At 40.1% G+C, this 21,533-nt stretch overlaps 1 protein-coding gene across 2 annotated transcripts in view; it reads right to left on the bottom strand.

Moving 5' to 3' along the window:
• The window catches only part of PIAS1 (protein inhibitor of activated STAT 1), a 125,153-nt gene extending 116,979 nt beyond the window's left edge, over positions 1-8,174 (bottom strand). Inside the window, exon 1 of one of the 2 annotated variants that reach the window (XM_043470891.1) lies at positions 8,063-8,174. In XM_043470891.1, coding sequence (XP_043326826.1) covers positions 8,063-8,086 — 24 coding nt within the window. In that variant the 5' untranslated portion in view covers positions 8,087-8,174. Of the gene's footprint in view, positions 1-7,287; positions 7,798-8,062 lie in introns of those variants that run through there. The other variant, XM_043470890.1, reaches the window with a different exon arrangement.
• Between the last annotated feature and the right edge of the window lie 13,359 nt (positions 8,175-21,533).

The following is a 21,533-nucleotide window of genomic DNA, read 5'->3' as shown; positions in this document are numbered from 1 at the left end:
AAAACAGGCTTGCTCACATTCAAAAACCCAAATACAAAATGAATTGCTTTGGCTATGTACTGCTAGCACGCCATCAAGAGCCTACATTCCATTTCTCCTCAAGCCAAACAACCCTTACCTGTTACAGTTTTCATTCCTATTTTTAAGGGAACCTCAAATATAACTTTACTGGAGTTACATTAAACATTGTCAACTATTAAAAAAATTTAGCAAAACCATCAAGACAAGTTAAGAATTTTTAGACATATACACTGATAAATCCACAAGCTAAACCTCTACAAATATACATATGAAATATCTGCATTGTAAAAAAGACAGAAAAATTCTCACTTTGGAACATGCCACGGAAAGAGCTTCAACACAGTATACTGTTAAGTGAAAAAAGCAAGTCAAAGGATACCATGTATAATAAGATTATGTATAGCAATGTATGTACATTCATTTAATAAATACTGAGTTCTATATCCCTAATTTGTTTCAAATCTAGACATATACAATAAATTACAAACACTATATAGACACAATTAAATGTCCACACACAGAAAAATGAATACACAAAAGGCTATATGTGATTCCATTTATATGAAGTGTTCAATATAGGCAAATTTATAGGGACAGAAAGCAGATAAGCAGTTGCCTGAGGGTGAATGAGTTGTGGGCAATAGGGGTGATAGCTAAAGAATGCAAGATTTCTTGGAGGGGAAAGGGAAAAATATCCTGAAATTGGTTGCAGTAATAGTTACACAACTTTGTGAATATACTAATATTAAAGTACCATTTAATTGTGCATGTAAATAGATGAAAAGCATGGTATGTGAATTATACCTCAATAAAGCTTATGTTCTTTCTGCCTCAAAAAATAGGGTACCAAAGTGGTTGCAAGGGGCAAAGGGTGGGTGGGGTGAAATGAAGACTTAAAATTTTACACTACTTACTGCTCTATCATTACAATGAGAAATGTATTCATTTATTATCTATATAACTTAAAGAAATGTGAAAGGTAAACCTAAAACAGTCTTCCAAGACAGCAGATTAAAAAGCAGAGACACTACTTTACCAACAAAGGTCCATCTAGTCAAAGCTATGGTTTTTCCAGTAGTTATGTATGGATGTGAGAGTTGGACTACAAAGAAAGCTGAGCACCGAAGAATTGATGCTTTTGAACTGTGGTGTTGGAGAAGACTCTGAGAGTCCCTTGGACTGCAAGGAGATCCAACCAGTCCATCCTAAAGGAGATCAGTCCTGAATATTCATTGGAAGGACTGATGCTGAAACTGAAACTCCAATACTTTGGCCACCTGATGCACTGGAAAAAGACTGATGCTGGGAAAGATTGAAGGCGGGAGAGAAGGGGACGACAGAAGATGAGATGGTTGGATGGCATCACCAACGCGATGGACAAGAGTTTGAGTAGGCTCCGGGAATTGGTGATGGACAGGGAGGCCTGGTGTGCTGCAGTGCATGGGGTCGCAAAGAGTCAAACACAACTGAGTGGCTGAACTGAACTGAAAACAGTCTTCATAAATTATTCTGGATTTAATGTTATTCATCTACGAAGCAGCCATGAAAAAAAGTATGACAGTATGACCCTATCTCAGAACACTGACAACTTAAGACTGCTATATAAATACATGCATCTGCCCCTCACTAACAGAAACAAATCTTGAATGCAATTTGACAAATATACCTTAGGCACCTACTGTGTCCACAGGGCAGGGATGAGGGGAAATGGGGTGGTATGCAAGGCAGAACACTAGTTAACAGCAAAAAGCAAACTACTTAGCTCTGGCTCTAAGTAAGACACTTGCTATACAGTGGAGGAGGCAAAACATACACACGAAACGTACTGCGGTCAGACTAGAAAATCCTGAATACTAAACTGAGAGCTAAAACTTGATCCTGTTTTCAATGAAAAGCCAGTAGAGTGACAGGATGAAAGGAGTGTTTGGGGAAAACTCAGACCTTTGGGCAACCAAAGGGGGAAATTAAAAGAAGAGAATAGCAGGAAAGGTAAGAAAGAGATGAAGTTTTTGAAAACAGGAACATATACAACAGTCCTATGAAGGTTATTGATATTTCAAAGTTATCAGCTAAATGTTCAAAGGATTTATGTTTGCTTTGTTTCTTGATCTAAGGTGAAGCAGAAAAGGAAACAAAGATTTCTTCATTTTGATGAATTTCAGAAGTTCATGACTAAGAATGAAGTTTTACCAGAAAATTCTGAGGGGAGGGGAGACTTAGGGAGTTTGTTTCATGTGCTACCATGAAACAAAGAGTAGACAGAATCAAAACCAATAGGAGTTCCACAATTTTTAACATGGAAGAGGAAGTAGTAGTCACAAAGTCACAAACACTTTGCAGTAAGAGTAGCAAAAAATGCATAATAATTAGCACTATTTCTTAAATTGTAGTAAAGGAAAACTTAGTATTTTTAAATTTCTCTATCACCTATCTCCAAAAATTCCTAGTGATACAATTTGTTACATAAATGCTGAAGCTTTAGGTGAGGACCAAATTTACTATGTCAAAATTTAGGGTTTGATCAATTTCATATCTTTAATTTCATTAGCTGCTCCTTCCACAATGTAATACTCTTCAGATGTTGCACAAGTAATATTTTTAATTCAATTCACATATGGTTTTATTAACTGATTTAACCCACAGGTTCTTTAAGACAGAATAAATGTTTTCACTGCTGAAGGAACCTCCTCACTCTAACAGCCTCCCTGAAACAATGTCACCTACCAATTTTATACTATGGCAACGCTTTGCTTTGAGATTAAAGGTACGGCTAAAGCAAATATTCTCAAATCTATTTCTATTTTCATAATCTATTTCATACTTTATCAAATGTTCTGATTCAGAGCATTTATATAATGTAGACTTATAAAAAAATCTCATTTTATAATGATCTCATCATTTTAAAATATCTGATCACTTTAAAATAATCTCATCATTTTATAACCTTATCTGACAGATTTATAGGAACAAATAAGAAAGGTATAGACAATGAACAAATCAAAAATTACTTTTCACTGAACACTTCACCTAATCAAAACACTATTTGCACTGTTCCTGAAGCACAAAAAATGGTCTGTAGAATACATACATTTAGTTAGAATAAAACATTGGCAAACTTTTGTATCAGGCTGTTTGTCAAGTTATTGCTTAAAAAAGCAAAAAGTGGAAGTAACCCAATTGTCCAATGATAGGATGTGTGTGTGTTAGTCAATGAGTCGTGTCCGACTCTGCGACCCCGAGGACTGTAGCCATCTATGGAATTCTCCAGGCAAGAATACTGGAGTGGGTTGCCATTTCCTTCTCCAGGGGATCTTCCTGACTCAGGGATCAAACCCAGGTCTCCTTCATTGCAGGCAGATTCTTTACCTTCTGAGCCACCAGATAAGTCCAATGATAAGGTATCAGCTGAATAAAAGACAATGTTACCTTTCAAAGGATCATAAAGACCTATACTGACTACCCTGGAAAGATAGCCATGAAAACAGCAGATTACAAATAAAGAGTATGATCTCTCTTTTGTGTTGAATATACATATGCATTTGCTCTAAGAGAGAAAGTCTAAATGGATACCCAGATGCTCTCCATGATACTTCTAAGTACTGAGATTACAGGTGCGGTTTATTTTTGTGCTTACTTTTCAGTATTCTCTGAAGTTTCCTCAAGTAAAATGATATTTGCAAGAATTAATGCCTATGATTCCAACTAACAAACTCCAAACTCTTCCCTGCAAAAAGCCCAAGGAATATCCAAAAATACCTTGGCACAGAGCAAGAGGGAAAGTATTAGCAACAACATAACTAGAATTCTTTATGAGCGAGGCACCCTCAAGGGTTCCAGGACTGACATGGCACCTTGAAGGCAGGCTACAGCACAGAGCTTTGAAATCACAAGTCCTAGGCTCAAATCCCTGCCACTTTCATTTGTATGACCTTGGACTAGTCATTTACCCTTTCTTGGCATACTTTATCAATAAAAGGGAGATACTACCTGCCTTTCCTATCTCAAAGAACTGATGGAAAAATCAAATGTGATAATGTGATACATTATCAACTGCCAAGTACCATATAAGGTATTATTCAAATACATATATTAAAAAACAAAACAAAACCAAGGTACTTGATGCCAGAGCAGAATACACTACAACCAATTCTATGACGTAATGACCAGCGGTTTTGTTTTTTAAGACTACATCTCATTATAAACACTGCAGTTTTTCAGAAACTTAGACAATTCTTCCCATCCCTACTACAACTCTAAGCCATTTTCTTTACTTATCCCTAGTTATGAGCAAGAAAGGGTACAAATTACCCTGAACTCAAAAGCCTTTGCAAGAACCCTGGAGTAGCATGTTGATGGAGTTCACCAGAAGAAACCCAAGGTTAATCAGCTATGGACTCACCACTAAGCACTACCGCAATCAACAGGGATTACAGGAGACTCTTTGAAGAGAAAGACAATATGCTCACCCAGGAGAAAACAGCAGAGGAATAGGAAATATTTCAAAACTATTATATGAAATACTTAAAAACCAGAGTGTCTTACAAATTGTTTTTAAATGCTGTTCATAAAAATGGTGATTTAAAACAAAAGCCATCTAAATGTGGCACTTCAGCAAGGCAAGTTATGGAGATTCAAATCAAACTCATGAATAAATTGTCAGATTTACTTGCTTCCATCTAAAATAAAAACAGACAAATTACACCACAAAGACCAAAATTAAATGGCTAGCTCTTGAAAACAGAGAGGCAGGATACAACAACATAATTTTCTGACAGGCTTGTATAGACACTACTTTTAAAGGTATGGTTTTTAAAGTATGATTTCTCTTCCCCTTGAATTCCATTATTTACTTCACTAAATGATAATCAATTTCTTCCTTTCCTCTGTTCCTCCTGAGGTAAGATGGCAATATAACCCAATCTGACTTTTAATGCAAAAAATATTTGTAATTTTTTTTAAAGAGCTTTAAGAGAAGCTACATGAAGCTGTCAGATTAACTTCCAAGATCATCTGGCCATCACACCCTCCTGCTTTTAAGCTCCTAAAGATAATAAAATGCTCACTCTCTACCTTCTTACAAATGTCATTTATGGGTATTCCCCTAATGAAAAATTAAACCTTCCATAAACAAATGAGTACAGAGAATTTTTTGATATGTATGACTCACAATCTAATTTTTATTGGCAGTACCTGTAAGTGTTGCAGCCTGCACTTGCAGGAGATACAGATCTATCCATTTTCCCCATCTGATCCTGCAGATTTGTTATAGATTTAAAGGGACTCACTAAAATGGGTCATGAGGAAAAAAATTTACAACCCACATTTCTTTTTGCTATGGATTGTATTCATAATTAAGGTAACAAATCACTATATTTACTCTAAGCCTCATAGTTGGAAATCCATTGGAATACTGTGTTGTCACCTAACACTTAAAAAAAAAAATCTGAGTTTTTCTTAATTCTTACTCTGACTTTTCATTCCTTATTAGGAATAAATGCTATCTACCTCCAAAAACCACACACACACACACAAAATCACGTAGAAAATATAATTTCCAAAAGTATCTTCCCAAGCTTACTGCAGAGAAAATTATATATACACATTCTCAAATAACTATGGTAGGCGTTCCTAAGATCAGCTCCACCCCTTAAAAAAAAAAAAAAAGCAGCAAATGTAACCACAATCAAATATAAACAAAATGTTTAACACAGCTATCACCAACTACGCAATTTATCACAGCTCCTCAAAGTACTTGGTACACACAATGACAGACCAGTATGTCAAGAACAGTTATTACAATTTGAAGAAAAAAACACTGTACACCAGAACATAATAATAGGAAAAACTCCTTTAGAAAAACTCAAGGAGATTCTGGAGAGAGCAAAACAGGAGACCAGTTTTAGAAAAATAATGTTTCCCCCCATGTGTTTAGCATTTATCTGATGCAGGCTCATTTTTGTAAAGAGAAACTTTACCTAACAAGACTCACACCAGGGATCTGATCTATCCCCAAAGGCACTTTCTTAAAATGAGAAAGAACAAAGGAGGAAATCTCCCAGCATGTGCTTTCCATACCAGTTTCTTTGGACAGCATCAAGAGTGACAACATAGCCAGCACAGGCTTTTCAGCTTTACTCTGTAGTCCACGTATAACACAACTGTTTAGCTATCAATCAGAAGGATTCCTAAGAAAATAAATACTAGAATGCAAAGATCACAGCGACATAGTGACTACATTTTACAACTACAGAAAACATGTACCTTAAAGTTGCATACTTTTTTATTTTAAGAGTTAATTACCTCCAAATATTCAAATCCCTGGGGCTTTTTCATTTAAGTCAATAGTTTCAAACTAGAAAAAACGAAACCACCCATTCTAGATTTGCTCTCCCTTAATTTGCAATTAGAAGTAAATTAAAAAGAATGACACTCAAAGGCAGAGTCTAAATATACAAATTTTGTAATGTTAACACTGAAAAATTATTGGGAAAAACGATCTCTCGGCGAAGCTTTCCACTGAAAAACTCTCCAGAAACAAACCTGGCGTTTGCCTGTTCTAGGAGTTATCGTTTCACTATAACAGAGATAAATCTTTAAATAATTTTTACTAATTAGGAAAAGACGACTCTTCCCCAAAGATTTACAACTGTATACCCCAATCTCCACTCTGACAGCGATGTCAGTTCTCTGGGTCAGGATACAACCAGCTGCTCGGTTCACACATAGGAAGCCACAGAGAAGGGAATATCGCGTTCAGAGCCTCGAAATAATACGCGTTAGTTAAAAACTGCTTGCTACTAAACCAAAATTATTCAAGCGGAGCCCCATTTGTCACAATCCAATCACAAGGGTTCCACCCCCCTCCCCCAACTGCTTGTGTAGTGGTATATCTGCTTCGGTAAAGAAGCCATCATCAGGTAAAGAAGACTGGGGTGGGAGAAAAAGCGGGGAAAAGGGGGCAGCCTTTCATCCAATTTCGCGAGGCGTGAGTAATTGGTACAGTTGAGAGGAACGGAGGAACGTTCTATTTAATTGGAGGTTGAAGTAGGATGAGGGGACAATTTTGTTCAAATCAACATGGCCAGCAAGATGTCCCTACAAACAAAAGGCAACGGGGGGATATAAACACGAACCATTCACCTCCATCAGCTATAGCATCGCCATCATGGTGTGTGCAGAGACCCCCGAAGGCTCCTCTCACCCTCCACACCAAGCCAAAAAGAAGAGATGGAAAAGAAGGGAGAGTTGCTGCTTCCCACCACCTACCATTGCTTCCAAATACACACCCTTCGAGGGGGTTTCTCCCCGCGGTTGCCCGGAATCAGAGAGAAAGAGTACCGTCCCGCCCAGGCAGACTCCCCCGCTACCCCCCAGTCGAACCTCAACGCCAGCCTGGGGTTCACTAAACTTTACTGGAGCTTCTCCCCCACATCCCCACTCCATCGCCCCAGGATCGCGCTGCCCACAAACGGGCACCCCGGGCGCCTCCTGACAGGCGGGTAACCGGGGAGAGCCGAGTCCGGGGCGGGGGCGGCAGGGAGCCACGGAGGGGCGGGGCGGCCAGAGCCAAGTTCCCGGGGGTCTGAGGAGAGCGCCTGACAGCAGCCCGGGACTGCAAAGGAGGAAGAGGAAGCCGCGGCGGGGAGGTTTCCCAATCCCCCCAACATGAACACCCATCCCCTGCCCCCGCTCCTCACGGGGGGCGGGGAGGCTGCCTGGAAGGTGAGGGAGCTGAGCCCCAGAGACAGCCGCGGCCCCCACCTCCGGACTCCCGATCTCTTCCCCCGCCACCCCCGCCAGAGGCGCCCACAACAATAACACGCCGGGGACGACCCGTCAGCGCCCCCGAGGCACCCGGGGCCCGCGGCCCGCCGCTGCCGGGCCCCCTCAACTGGGGCCAGGCGCGCCGATCCTCTCTACAACTCCAGGCCCATGTGGAGTCAAGCCCGAGCGGCCCCCCAGGGTCGGACCCATCCCCCCCGGCACAAGCGGCGCCGTCTCCGCGGCCGAATATTAGAAGTGAATTCGAGCTGCGCTTTACCTTTAGTTCCGCACTGTCCGCCATCTTGCGTCTGTCAGCGCAAGCGCAGTGAACCTCGCCGGGGGCCGCCGCTAGACCCGCCCCTCTAGCCAGCCTGGCCCCGCCCCGGCCCGTCCCCTCTCTCCCCTCCACCTCCCCGGCCCGCCCCGGGCCTCCGCCCCGCTCCGGGCGCTCGCAGCCCCGCCCCGGGCACGTAGAGCTGCGAGACGGGTACGTACTATTTAAATAATGGCGCCAAGCGAGGAGGTTTGACAGTTACTCCCCCCCTTCCTCCCCGCCCCCCATCCTTGCCCGGCTGGCGCCTCCAGGGAAAGGCCGGAGCTGGAGGGCTACTGGCCTGAGCCCCGCCCCTCCGCGGCCTGTGGAACCCTTCTGCAAAGCTTCTGTACCTGCAACCACAAGAAACAGTAATGCCCCTCTCCCCTAATCAGCAAGTCCTTTTCAGCACCTGCTACCTGCGAGGCTTCACGTGGGCTGCAAATAACAATCCGTTACTTTTCAAGGATCACTTGAAGCATTCCCGGGTTTATTAGCTCAGATCTTCCTCATCATGAAGCAGTGAGGTAGGCAGGGAAGAGATTACAATTTTTTGTAGTATATATGTTCAGACATAAAAGCTCAGATAGCAAAAGTGACTTGCCCAAATTAGTACTTAAAAGAGGTTGAGGACGTTCATTCATTAACTTATTTGTTTTCACAAATATTTATTTAGCGACTATGTACCAGCCCTGCTTATAAGGGCTATATATGTGTATATGTATACACATATACTTTGGGAAATTAAATATAATACAACAAAGTCCCTGTCTCCCTGTAGTTCTCTAACGTGGGAAACAGACGAGTGAACCAATAAAGATACGATTACATATGGTGTTGAGTACCAAAAATGAAGAAATGGTCCAGCGAGAGAAAAGGGGGTTGGAAGGAGATGCACTTAACCCTGCAAGGGCTTTCTCCATGAAATTGACATTTAAGAAGTGTTGAAAGAATTATTTTACACCTTTCCCTCTCTACTAAAATCCTCCTCCTAAACTCCACTTATTGCTGCTTAAGTTTGTGTCACACCTGATGGAAAAGATATCATATGTCCTCTCAGCATTAAAACTACTCTTATAGGTGTGGGAACATTTGGGTTACTAGAAGTTTTCCTGTGCCTATAAAAGCCAGTGCCTCCACCAGGAAACTGACTTTTTTCCCCTCCCATCTTCCTCCTGCAATTACCCTGCCCTCCAGCATCATTAATTCCCCCCACCCATTAGATTATTTCTATATCCAAATAAGCATACTGAAACTCCTCCCATCTAAAATAAACTTCCTGACTCCAAAAGTTCCTCCAGAACTGCCCAATTTCTCAGCTCTCTTTACTGCATAAACGCACAGGTTTTTGAAGAGCTCTCTACAGTGCTCTTTCCCACTTTCTCACTTCACATTTACTTCTCCGCCTACTCTGATCCAGCTTGGACTTCCCTCATCAACATCACTTATCAAGATGACTTATGATCTCCAGGTTTCCAAAGCCAATTGCCAATTCTCTATTCTTATCTAAATTGATAGCCCAGCAGATTCAGTTGACAAGCTTCCTTTCTTTAGAAACACTTCCACCTGAACTCCCTTCAATATCTTATTTTCCTGATTTTCTGTTCCCTCCCTGAGCCTCCTTTTCAAAATCACTTGTTGTTTTTTCCCTCTTTTTCTCAATGTTGCAGTGCTCCAGGGTTCAGTCCTTATCCCCTAAGTCTAAATCTGTGATGACACTCAGATTTCTGTCCAGCCCAGATACTCCACCAAAACCCAGATTCAGAAATCCAACTGGTTACTTAAAATATTATTGATCAGAGACATATTAATATGTCTTTTGTTATCCAAAAGTTATTGACCAGAGATGTATCGATATGTTTTTAGAAAATGAGACAATTAACATCACAGTGTTAGAGCTTAAAATTGATCAAGAGTTCATTATACAACTTATGATCACCATTATCAATCACATTTTGCTCCATTAGGTTTTTGTCCCAACCTGTGTATATTATAAACGCAAGTTTGTTACCATAACATTTTCAAAAATGATTCATTGCAAAATTTTGAGAGAAGATAAATCTTTCAGTAAATTTTATGCATACTTTTTCTGATTGTCCAAGTGACATATATACTAGTGTCTCAGAAGATGACAGCTGTTCAGAATATAGGTTCTGATTCAGGCCCTGTGAATATTAGACCAGCGTAAAGACAAAAAACCTGAGTGATTGATTCTGATATGGAAAGTGAAACTCACAGTGCTGAAGAAGACTTTACAGGTGTGTCAGATGTAGCTATTGAATGTAATAGCCCACAAAGTGTTAGTTATATAACAGAATTCATTTTGACCAGTCAAAATAAAAATCACTGGCCACAGGTGTTAGTTTCTGCAAAAATCCCCCAATCAATAATGAGTTAATACTTCTACCTCATGACTCATGGTCTTCTCAGATCCGTAGCAAAAGGCCTGATCTTACCCCCAATCCTGGCCTTTTCCCAGTATTCTTAGTGGATTGGCAGTATCATCTACCCAGACATTCAAGCCAAAAATGTGGATGTCACCCTTGGTTTTGCTGCTTCATTAACCTCTCACATCCAATCCATCAGTCAGTCCAGCTGACCCTATCTCTAAAGTATATCCCAAGCCCATCCATTTCACTGTCTCCACTACTATCACCCTACTCCAGGCTGCCATAATTTCACAAAAGGACTGCTGGAAAGCTACTCAACTGACAGGACCACAGGCTTTTTTGGTCCTGGGGACTTTGGCCTTCTAGGTACTGTGGTATAATAACAGATAAAATTTGATTTTGTCCCCAGTTGCTAGAAGGCTTCCCTGGTGGCTCAGAAGGTAAGGCATCTGCCTCCAATGTGGGAGACCAGGGTTCAATCCCTGGGTCAGAAAGATCCCCTGGGGAAGGGAATGGCAATCCACTCCAGTATTCTTGCCTGGAGAATCCCGTGGACAGAGGAGCCTGACGGGCTACAGCCCACGGGATCGCAAAGAGTCGGACACCACTGAAACACACACATTGGTTCCTGACACACAGCTCCTAAAATCCTTATTTCCTGAGTGATAGAATTGTCTTTTGTTAATCATAACAAGCCCCTTTTCATCACACCTGAATTTGTTAAAGAGGTGCCTCAGGGTGGGGCTCCTGGGTGGCTTCAGGATGGGAGTTGGTCATTAGAAAATCAAAGGTGATTAGAGGGAGGACCGTGAATACCTGGAAGCCATGGCAGGTGAGGTGGGCTGCCTGAAGAAGATGTGAAAGCAGTGTGTCCCCTCCTCTCATACCTTGCCCTATCCATCTCTTCCATCTGGCTGTTCCTGTGTTGTTTGCTTTATCATGAAATGGTGAAAAGTGAGTGTTAGTCGCTCAGTTGTGCCCAACTCTTTGTGACCCCATGGTCTGTAGCCTGCCAGGCTCCTTTCTCCAAGGGATTCACCAGGCCAGAATACTGGAGTGGATTGCCACTCCCTTCTCCAAGGGATCTTCCTGACCCAGGAATCAAACCTGAGTCTCCTGCATTGCAGACAGATTCTTGTAATCAGGGCTTCCCTGATAGCTCAGTTGGTAAAGAATCCACCCCACAGTGCGGGAGACCTGGGTTCGATTCCTGGGTTGGGAAGATTCCCTGGAGAAGGGAAAGGCTACCCACTCTAGTATTCTGGCCTGGAGAATTCCATGGACTGTACATGACCATGGAATTTGTGACTCTTTGTGACCACCACAGGGTCACAAAGAGTTGGACACGACTGAGCAACTTTCACTTTCTTTACCATCTGGGCCACCAGGAAAAGCCATAATAAACTGGTGTATGTAAGTGAAGTGTTTTCCTGAGTTCTGAGTCATTTCATGGAATTATCAAAACTGAGGAGGGGATTGCAGGAATCCTCAAATATGGTCAGTCAGAAGTATGAATGGCCTATGAAACTGGCAACTGGCATCTGAAGTAGGTGCAGTCTTGTGGAATGGAGCACTTAATCTGTGGGGTCTGATCTTACTCCTGTTGTTGCTCAGTTGCTCAGTCATGTCCAGCTCTTTGTGACCCCATGGACTGCAGCGTGCCAGGCTTCCCTGTCCTTCACCATCTCCCAGAGTTTGCTCAGACTCATGTCCATTTGCTCAAACTCATGTCCATTGAGTTGGTGATGCCATCCAACCATCTTATCCTCTGTTGTCCCCTTCTCCTTCTGCCTTCAATCTTTCCCAGCATCAGGGTCTTACTCCTGTAGCTAGTGTCAAAATTGACTTGTTGGATACCCAGTTGGTGCTGGACAACTAATGTGAAAAGACGCCACCACATTTGGTGTCAGAAAGAACCTCAGAGGCCCCTTCTTCCACAAAAAACTTTAAAAGTACATTTTCCATCTGTATCAGTATCAGTTCAGTTCAGTTCAATTGCTCAGTTGTGTCCGACTCTTTGCGACCCAATGAATCGCAGCACACCAGGCCTCCCTGTCCATCACCAACTCCCGGAGTTCACTCAAACTCATGTCCATCGAGTTGGTGATGCCACCCAGCCATCTCATCTTCTGTCGTCCCCTTCTCCTCCTGCCCCCAATCCCTCCCAGCATCAGGGTCTTTTCCAATGAGTCAACTCTTCGCATGAGGTGGCCAAAGTATTGGAGTTTCAGCTTCAGCATCAGTCCTTCCAATGAACACCCAGGACTTATCTCCTTTAGGATGGACTGGTTGGATCTCCTTGCAGTCCAAGGGACTCTCATAGCCACTTGCAAAATAGGTTAGCAGTTCCTTTGAAAACTAAAAACATACAGACAACAGTTGTGTCCTTGGGCAGTTTCCCCAGAGAAATACAGGAGGTTGTACCAGAATGTTCATAGCAGCTGTATAAGAGCACCAAACTGGATATTATCCAAATATCCTTTAATGAGTACATGGCCAAATGAACTGATATATCCATACCATGAAATGCTGAAACCGCACACATTGGATGGGATTTGCACACAGTCAAAATTCAGATTGGGTCTTGAACCCATGGACTGGGACTCAAACCCACCGTCTTTTAATTAAAAGCACTCACCTGGTGCCAGGACTTATGGAAGCTCAGGTTCTTTATGTCTTAGAGAAATAGGAATTCAGCAAGAGGCAAAGTGATAGGCAACAAAGTAGACATTAATATAGGATGCTTATAAGGGATATAGGTTTCCCTGATAGCTCAGTTGGTAAAAAAAATCTGCCTGCAATGCAGGAGACCCTGGTTCGATTCCTGGGTTGGGAAGATCCACTGGAGAAGGGATAGGCTACTCACTCCAGTATTCTGGCCTGGAGAATTCCACAGACTGTATAGTCCATGGGGGTCACAAAGAGTCGGACATGACTGAGTGACTTTCACTTTCTTTCTCTAATCTATAAGGGATATAAGCCAGCAGGCAAGGATGGGAAAGCAGATTTATTTAGGGAGATACACACTCCTTAGAATGTGGGCAGTCTTAGAAGGTGAGAAGCCCTGGGAGATATACATTTCACAGTCAGAATGCAGTCAGTCTCAAAAGGCAAGTGGACCCAAACATGGGAGATATTTAGTTTTTATGGGCTTGGTAATTTCATAGGCTAATGAGTGGGAGGATTATTCCAGCTATTTGGGAAAAGAGATGGAAATTTCCAGGAACTGGGCTACAGCCTACTCCCTAACCTTTTATGGTTGGCCTCAGAACTGTCACAGCATTTGTGCTGTATGTCTGTCATTTAGCACACTAATGTATTACAGTGAGGGTCAAAGTCTACTGGAAGTCCAATCGTCCACCATCTTAGGCCTAGTAGGTTCGAACCAGTTTTTGTCTTATCCATAACATCTGTGTCATTCTTTTAGAAGTTATATCCTCCCCTCTTCCTTCCCGGCTCAACAATACTCAGCAATTTAAAAATATACATATTGATACACAACAGCTTAGATAAACTTCATGGAATTTATGCTGAGTGAAAAAAACAATCCCAGAAGAATTACATGAATTATTGCTTGATTCCATTTATGTAGCATTAATGAAATATCTCATAGCTCATTTGTGTCTGACTTTGTGACCCCATGGATGGTAGCCCACCATATTCCTCTGTTCATGGAATTCTCCAGGCAAGAATACTGGAGTGGGTAGCCATTCCCTTCTCCAGGGGCTCTTCCGGACCCAGGGATCAAACCCAGGTCTTCTGCATTGCAGGTGGATTCTTTACCATCCGAGCTACCAGGTGATGAAATAACGTAATTGCAGAGAAGGAGAAGAGATTCGTGGTTGCCAGGAGTTAGGGATATAGGGAGAAAATAGTTCTTTCAAGTGTCAGCTTCTTGGTTTTGATATTGTACTATACTTCCATAAGATGTTATTAATAACTTTGGGAGAGACTAGGAAAAGGATGCATGTAACTTTCCTGCATGTTTCTTTGCAATCTTCTGTTAATCTACTTCAAAATAAAAGTACATATATTTTTTCATATGTATGTATACATATGTTTGAACAGTGTGTGTGTGTATATATATATTTGAAAAGTGTATATACATATATATGTATGTATTAACATATCAAAATCTGGAGACTTCCTGGAGGTTCAGTGGTTATATATCTGCCTTCAAATGCAGGGGCACAGGTTCAGTCCCTGTTTGGGAAACTAAGATTCCACATGCTGTGGGGGTACTAAGCCTATGGCCACAACTAGAGAGCCCGTATGCTGTAACCACTGATGCCCTCACGCTTTAGCGCCGATGCTCCACAACAAGAGAACACCATGTGCTATAACTAGAGAGAAGCCCCCGGGTGCCACGCGGAAGAACCAGTGAAGCCAAAAATAAAAATAAATAAAATGAATGGGAAATTATTTAAAAATATATATATCAAAATTTGTGGAGAGAGGAACAGCAACAAAATTCAGAGTAGATAGCTCCCAATTCCATACCACAAATCACTGAAAAAACAAGAAGGTATCACACCAACTTTTTCAGAATTCTGGAAAACAGTCAAAAGATTTGCAGCAACCAACCAAATGCTTAATTTTTTTTTAAAGGCACCTTAAAAATGGTAAGAAAACTTTATGACATTTTTACTTGCCCCTTCCCTACTCCCTGCCTGACTCTGCAGCAGACAGAAGCCCACATTTCCAGGGAAGAGCCCTGATCCCTGGTATCGCTGTGTTTGTCTATTCCAATCTGTCTGGGGGCTAGCTGAAGGACTAGTTCAAGGCCCTTGTCTCCATCTTGCCAGTGCTGGAACCCAAAGCAGTGGTCATTGCTTGAAAACACTGTAAGGTGAATAAATAACCTGCAATGGCCTGGGGCCAAAGATTACAGCTGGTACACAAAAGACCTAAAGCCTGGAAGTAAAAGCTGGAGAGAGAAATTTTCTGGGAAGTTAGAGCACTCATATTCAAAAGTGTTTATGCACACTGGGGTATTTAGAAAGCTAAACCAGAGGCATGGTCAGGAAAGACCTGAGAAGAACCTAAAATTGTACCACTGGCTGATCTATATGCTCAGTGCAACCAGGAATTAACAGGCTGAGGAAGAATTTCAAGTGGCCTGGCTAAGTGTTAAAGGAATGCTCTTGCAAGAGGCAACTGCAAAAATTGGGAAAGGTGTTTGTTTAAGTGCTCAGTGTTCAAGGAAATCTCAGTAAAAGCACTGGCTGAACGTAAGTCGAGACTTCAAAAATCAAGACCAGCAAGGGAGAGAGCTTAATTTCCAGAGATAACCTATTATAATATTCAAATATCCAGTTTTCAACAACAACAAAAAATCACAAAAAGTACAAAGAAACAGGAAAAAAATGGCCCATTCAAAAAAAAAAAATTGACAGAAACTATCCCTGACAAAGCTCAGACATTGGTACTATTCAGATTAGATTGAAAAATCACTAAAATACATACAGAAAAGAAGGGAATCAAGATATATTCCTACATAGAAATCAACCAAAAAAATTGTCAAGGCAGTAATGAGGGAATGAAAAGTGTATAAACCATACAGAAGATAGTTAAATGACAGAAGAAAGACCTTTCTAATCAATAGTTGTTTTAAATATAAATGATTAATCTCTTCAATGTGAATCTCTTGGTTAAATTTATTCTTAAGAATTTTATTCATTTTAATATTATTAAAAATGAAATTATTTTCTTACTTTCCTTTTTAAATTGTTCATAGTGTATAGAAAAAAACCTAATTTTTATGTGTTGATTTTGTATTTCATACCATTACTGAATTTAACTCCTAGGTGGCAACTTTTGTGTCATATGATCTACCACAGTAAAAAATTAACCAGGCAAATAAACTTGGAAGGAAATTATAGCCATATGTGCCAGTATAAGAAAAATTTGAAGGTTGAAGATCAATTAGATACGTTTCCATCCCAGGCAGCTATTAAGAGAATAACAAATCAAACTCAAGCTAGCAGTAAGCAAATAATGAGAACAGAGATAAAATTTAAAATAAAAATAAGTCAGCAAAGCCTAAAGTGGGTTATTTTAAAATTTTAATGAAATTGGTAATAAAATGAAATAAAAATAATAAATAAAATTAAATTTCTCCTAATAAAACTTATCAAGAAGAAGAAAAAAGAAAGAAATTCTCATCATCATGATGTCGATTCTACATGAAAGGCAAACGAGCTGTCCTATGTGTGCCAGTAATGACAGAAGCCCTTTTTAGAAATTATGATCATCATGAGGGAACTAAGGGTCACCCACTACAGATCCTACAGACACTATAAAAGATAATGAATACTGTGAACAGTCTGATTCAAATACAGCTGATGATTTAAAGAAAATGAACAAATTCCATAAAACCTACAACTTGCCAAAACTGACTCATATCCAAGAAAATGAGAACAGTTCTATATCTATTTAAAAAGTTGAATCTATTATTTAAAACTTTCTTACAAAGAAAACGCCAGACACACATGATTTTACCAGTGAATTTGCTAGACAATTAAGGAAGAAATAACAGCCAACCTTAGTCTTCTCAAGAACAGAAAAAGATATAACATTCCCAACTCTTTACAAGGTCAGGACCGTGAAACCAAAACCTGACAAGGATATTACAAGACAGGAAAAGTAAGGACCACTCTTTCATGCCCATAGGGGTGAAAATCTTAAGCAAAATATTAGCAAATTTAATCCAACTCTTTCTCTCTCTCTATACACACACACACACACACACACACACACACACACGTAATGGAATATAACCAAGAGGAGCTTATTCTAGGAACACAAAAAAACTATTTAATATTTGAAAACCATTTAAATTTGTCACATTAGCTAAAAGAAAAAAATGATATGATCACATTGATAGATACAGAAAAATCCTTTAATAAAATTTAATACTTATTCATGATACTACTTCAATAAACTAGTAATAAGAGGAAACTCCTTTATATGATTATAAGTATTTACCAAAAACCCACAAAAAAACATAATTAATGGTAAAACAGTGAAAGTATTTCTTTTGATAATTAGAATGAGACAAGATGATAATGTAAGTAGAAGGGGAAAATCAGGATTAGAAAAGAAGTAATAAAACTGTCATTCACAGAGAAGTTGATGGTGCATGGAGAAAATCTCAAAGAATTCTCACAAAAATTATTGGATAGAAGAATTTATTAATAAGTGAATTTCACTGGATGGGATGTGAGTTAACAAAAATCAATTATGTTTCTATATCAGCAATAAATAAATAGAAGATGTAATTCAGAAAAAGATGTCAATTACATTTTAAAAATAACAAAAAATATATTTGAACACATCTTATAAAAAAAGACCTCTACACAGAAAGCTATTAAACTTTTGATGAAATTAAAGACCTAAATAAATAAAACAGAGAGATTATGCTCTTCATAGATTTGAATACTCAGTAAAGATATCAGTTCATCCTATATTGATATGTATTTAATTGGAATATATTCAATGTAATTGTAATCAAAATCCTAGTAGATTTGTTACAGATACTAATATACTGATTCCAATATTTATAGAAATGTGATGATTCAGAAAAAGGAAATGCAGTCTCGAAGGCAACAACATAAGTGGAGGCTTCACACTACCAGATATCAATATATATTATAAACCTAGAGTGGTTAAATCATTATAACATTGGCACAAGGAGAGATAAATAGACTAAAGAACACAAGAAATAGTTCAGAGACACTTGGAAAAAGCACAATCTTTTCAGAAAAAGATACAGGTCAATTGGATATCATTTAGCAAAAAATGACTCATGACCCCTACCTCAAATTATACACTGAAAGCAATTACAGACAAATTATAAATCTAAATGTGAAATGTAAAATAAAATCTTCTGTAAGTTAACAGAGAAGAATATCTTTAAGGCCCTAAGATAGGCAGAGATTTCTTAAATGAGATACAAAAAGTGCCAACCACAAAGGAAAACTTTAATAAATTGGTGTATATAAAATCAAAACTTCTCTTCATCATAAGACACTATGAGGAGATGGACTTCCCTGGTGGGACACTGGATAAGAATCTGCCTGCCAATGCAGAGGACATGAATTCAATCCCTGGTCTGGGAGAATTCCACATGCCACAGAGCAACTGAGCCTCTGCTCTAGAGCAGACAAGCTGCAACTACTGAGCCTGTGCGCCTAAAGCCTGCTCTGCAACGAGAACCCGACGCTTGGCAACGAAGAGTAGGCCCTGTTGGCCTCAACTAGAGAAAGCCCACACGCAGCAACAAACACCCATCACAGCCAAAAATAAATATGCTAATTAATTTAAAAAATTTTTTTAATTGAAAGATAATTGCTTTACAGAATTTTGTGGTTTTCTGTCATAGATCAACAAGGATCAGCTATAGGCACAACCATGTCCCCTCCCTCCGGGGCCTCCCTCCCACCTCCCTCTCCATCCCACCCTTCAGCCTGTTGCAGAGCCCCTGTCTGAGTTCCCTGAGTCATCCAGCAAATTCCCACTGGATATCTATTTTACATATAGTATTGTGAATTTCTATGTTACTCTCACCATACATCTCCCCTTCTCCCTCCTCTCCTCCCACCGTGTCCATAGGCCTGCTCTCTATGTCCATTTCTCCGTTGCTGCCCTGAAAATAAATTCATCAGTGCCATCTCTTCAGAGTCCATATGTATGTATCAGTATACGATACTTATATTTCTCTTTCTTACTTCCTTCACTCTGTATAATGGGCTCTAGTTTCATCCACCTCATTAGAACAGATTCAAATGTGTTCCTTTTTACGGCTGAGTAGTATTCCATTGTATATATGAACCACAGCTTCTTTATCCAATCATCTGTTGATGGACATCTAGGTTACTTCCATGTTCTGCTGCTGCTGCTGCTAAGTCGCTTCAGTCGTATCCGACTCTGTGTGACCCCATAGACGGCAGCCCACCAGGCTCCCCCATCCCTGGGATTCTCCAGGCAAGAACACTGGAGTGGGTTGCCATTTCCTTCTCCAATGCGTGAAAGTGAAAAGTGAAAGTGAAGTTGCTCAGTTGTGTCCATGTTCTAGCTATTGTAAGTAATGCTGCAATGAACATTGGGGTACATGTATTTTTTTCAGTTTTGGTTTCCTCAGGGTCTATGCCTAGGAATGGGGTTGCTGGGTCATATGGTGGTTTTATTCTTAGCTTTTGAAGTAGTCTCCATATCATCTTCCATAGTGGCTGTATCAATTTACATTCCCACCAGCAATGCAAGAGTGTTCCCTTTTCTCCACACCCTCACCAGCGTTTATTATTTGTAGACTTTTTGAGGATGGCCATTCTGACTGGTGTGAGGTGATGTCTCATTGTAGTTTTGATTTGCACTTCTTTAATAATGAGTGATGTTGAGCATCTTTTTCATGTGCTTGTTAGCTATCTGTATGTCTTCTTTGGAGAAATGTCTCTTCAGGTCCCTTTCCCGCCTTATGATTGGGTTGTTTGTTTTTCTGGTATTGAGTTGTATGAGCTGCTTGTATATTTTGTAAATTAATTCTTTATTAGTTGTTTCCTTTGCTATTATTTTCTCTATTCTGTGGGTTGTCTTTTCACCCTATTTGTAGTTTCCTTTGCTGTGCAAAAGCTGTTAAGTTTAATTAGGTCCAACTTGTTTATTTTTGTTTTTATTTCCATTACTCTAGGAGGTGGGTCCTAGAAGAGAGAGAAAAAGCAAGCCATTAGTGGGAGAACATATTAAAATACATGTATCCAACAAAAGAGATCTTCTATAATATTATGCAAGAAGCTTATAAAAATTATTCAAAGCAATTCAACAAAATAAAAAGCAGACAACCCCATAGAGCAAATAGACAAGAGGGTTGAATTGGCACTTCAGTAAAGAGCTTATTCTAAATGGCCAATAGATACATAAAAAGATGCTCAACTTCATCAGTCATCAGGGAAACACTTATTAAACCCATAGTGTAGCAAATTTAGGAAAAGGAAGAAACAGCCTTAGCTCAGCTTAAATGTTACTCTCTCTGAGATGCCTTCTTATCCAAGATGGTACATGGTGGTGTTTATTTCACCTGTAGTCAGTATTTGCCTTATTTTTGGCTGACCCACATTTAAGTCACCTCTATTATGCTAGACCTCACAGAGGGAATTCCCCATGGTGGGAGTTTTTGTGGGAAGCAAGTGTCCAGAGCTAGCCACCCAAAATGGAAGCCAGGAGCTGAGGGAGAACAGCTTCATGGGACAGGAAGTGGGACGGATGTGTGAATCAAACCCAGTCAAACAAAAGCTTGCTGTTGGTTCCCTGGTTCTCTGTTGAGACCTAGACACAAGGGCAGAGACCTGGTAAACACAGCCATCTGCAGCATCACCTTCTCAGTGGTTTCTGATACTCAGTCCCTGGAACTCTCAGGGTTCTAGTTTGCTTTCCGAGTCTACTTATCCAGACTCTCTTTGATCCAAAGTTTCCAATTACCTTCTAATAACTTCCCCTCTCCCTTTTTTTAACCTAAGTGAATTTGCTTGCTTACAATCAAGGATCCTATCTGATGTGTCTCTCTCATTCATTTTTTTTCATTATAGTTATCAAAATGTATAGTTATTTTATCTATTTGTCTACTTGGTGTTGACCCATATCGAACAGTAAGCCTCAGGAAGTCAGGGTTAGTATCTATCTTGTTTTCCACTGTACCTCTTATGCTTGAATAGGAACTTACATATAACAAGCACTCAGTAAGCGCGAGCTGAATGAATGAATGCCTCCTTTGCTTACTTACCTGCCCTATTGTCTGTTTCTTCACAGACAAGGGATTTTCAGCAGCCATCCCCTCTGTAATGTTTAATTCAACATATTTTCTGTTGAAGCATTTTCATCCAATGATTAAGAAGCCTGCATTAAGGGAGCCTAGCTTCAAGATAGATTGAGGATCTAATTTCAGGTTAAATGATTAGAAAGCTGCCTCATGTTACTACTTCTTGAATATGCCCAGATATTTATGTTAACCTTTTAGTTGCTAAACAATAGTTCACTTTTCTGTCTAACTA

This window comes from Cervus canadensis, chromosome 6 (assembly GCF_019320065.1).
Source record: "Cervus canadensis isolate Bull #8, Minnesota chromosome 6, ASM1932006v1, whole genome shotgun sequence".
NCBI lineage: Eukaryota > Metazoa > Chordata > Mammalia > Artiodactyla > Cervidae > Cervus > Cervus canadensis.
Note: the sequence above shows the minus strand (reverse complement) of the source record. Positions and strands in the feature narration are given on the sequence as shown.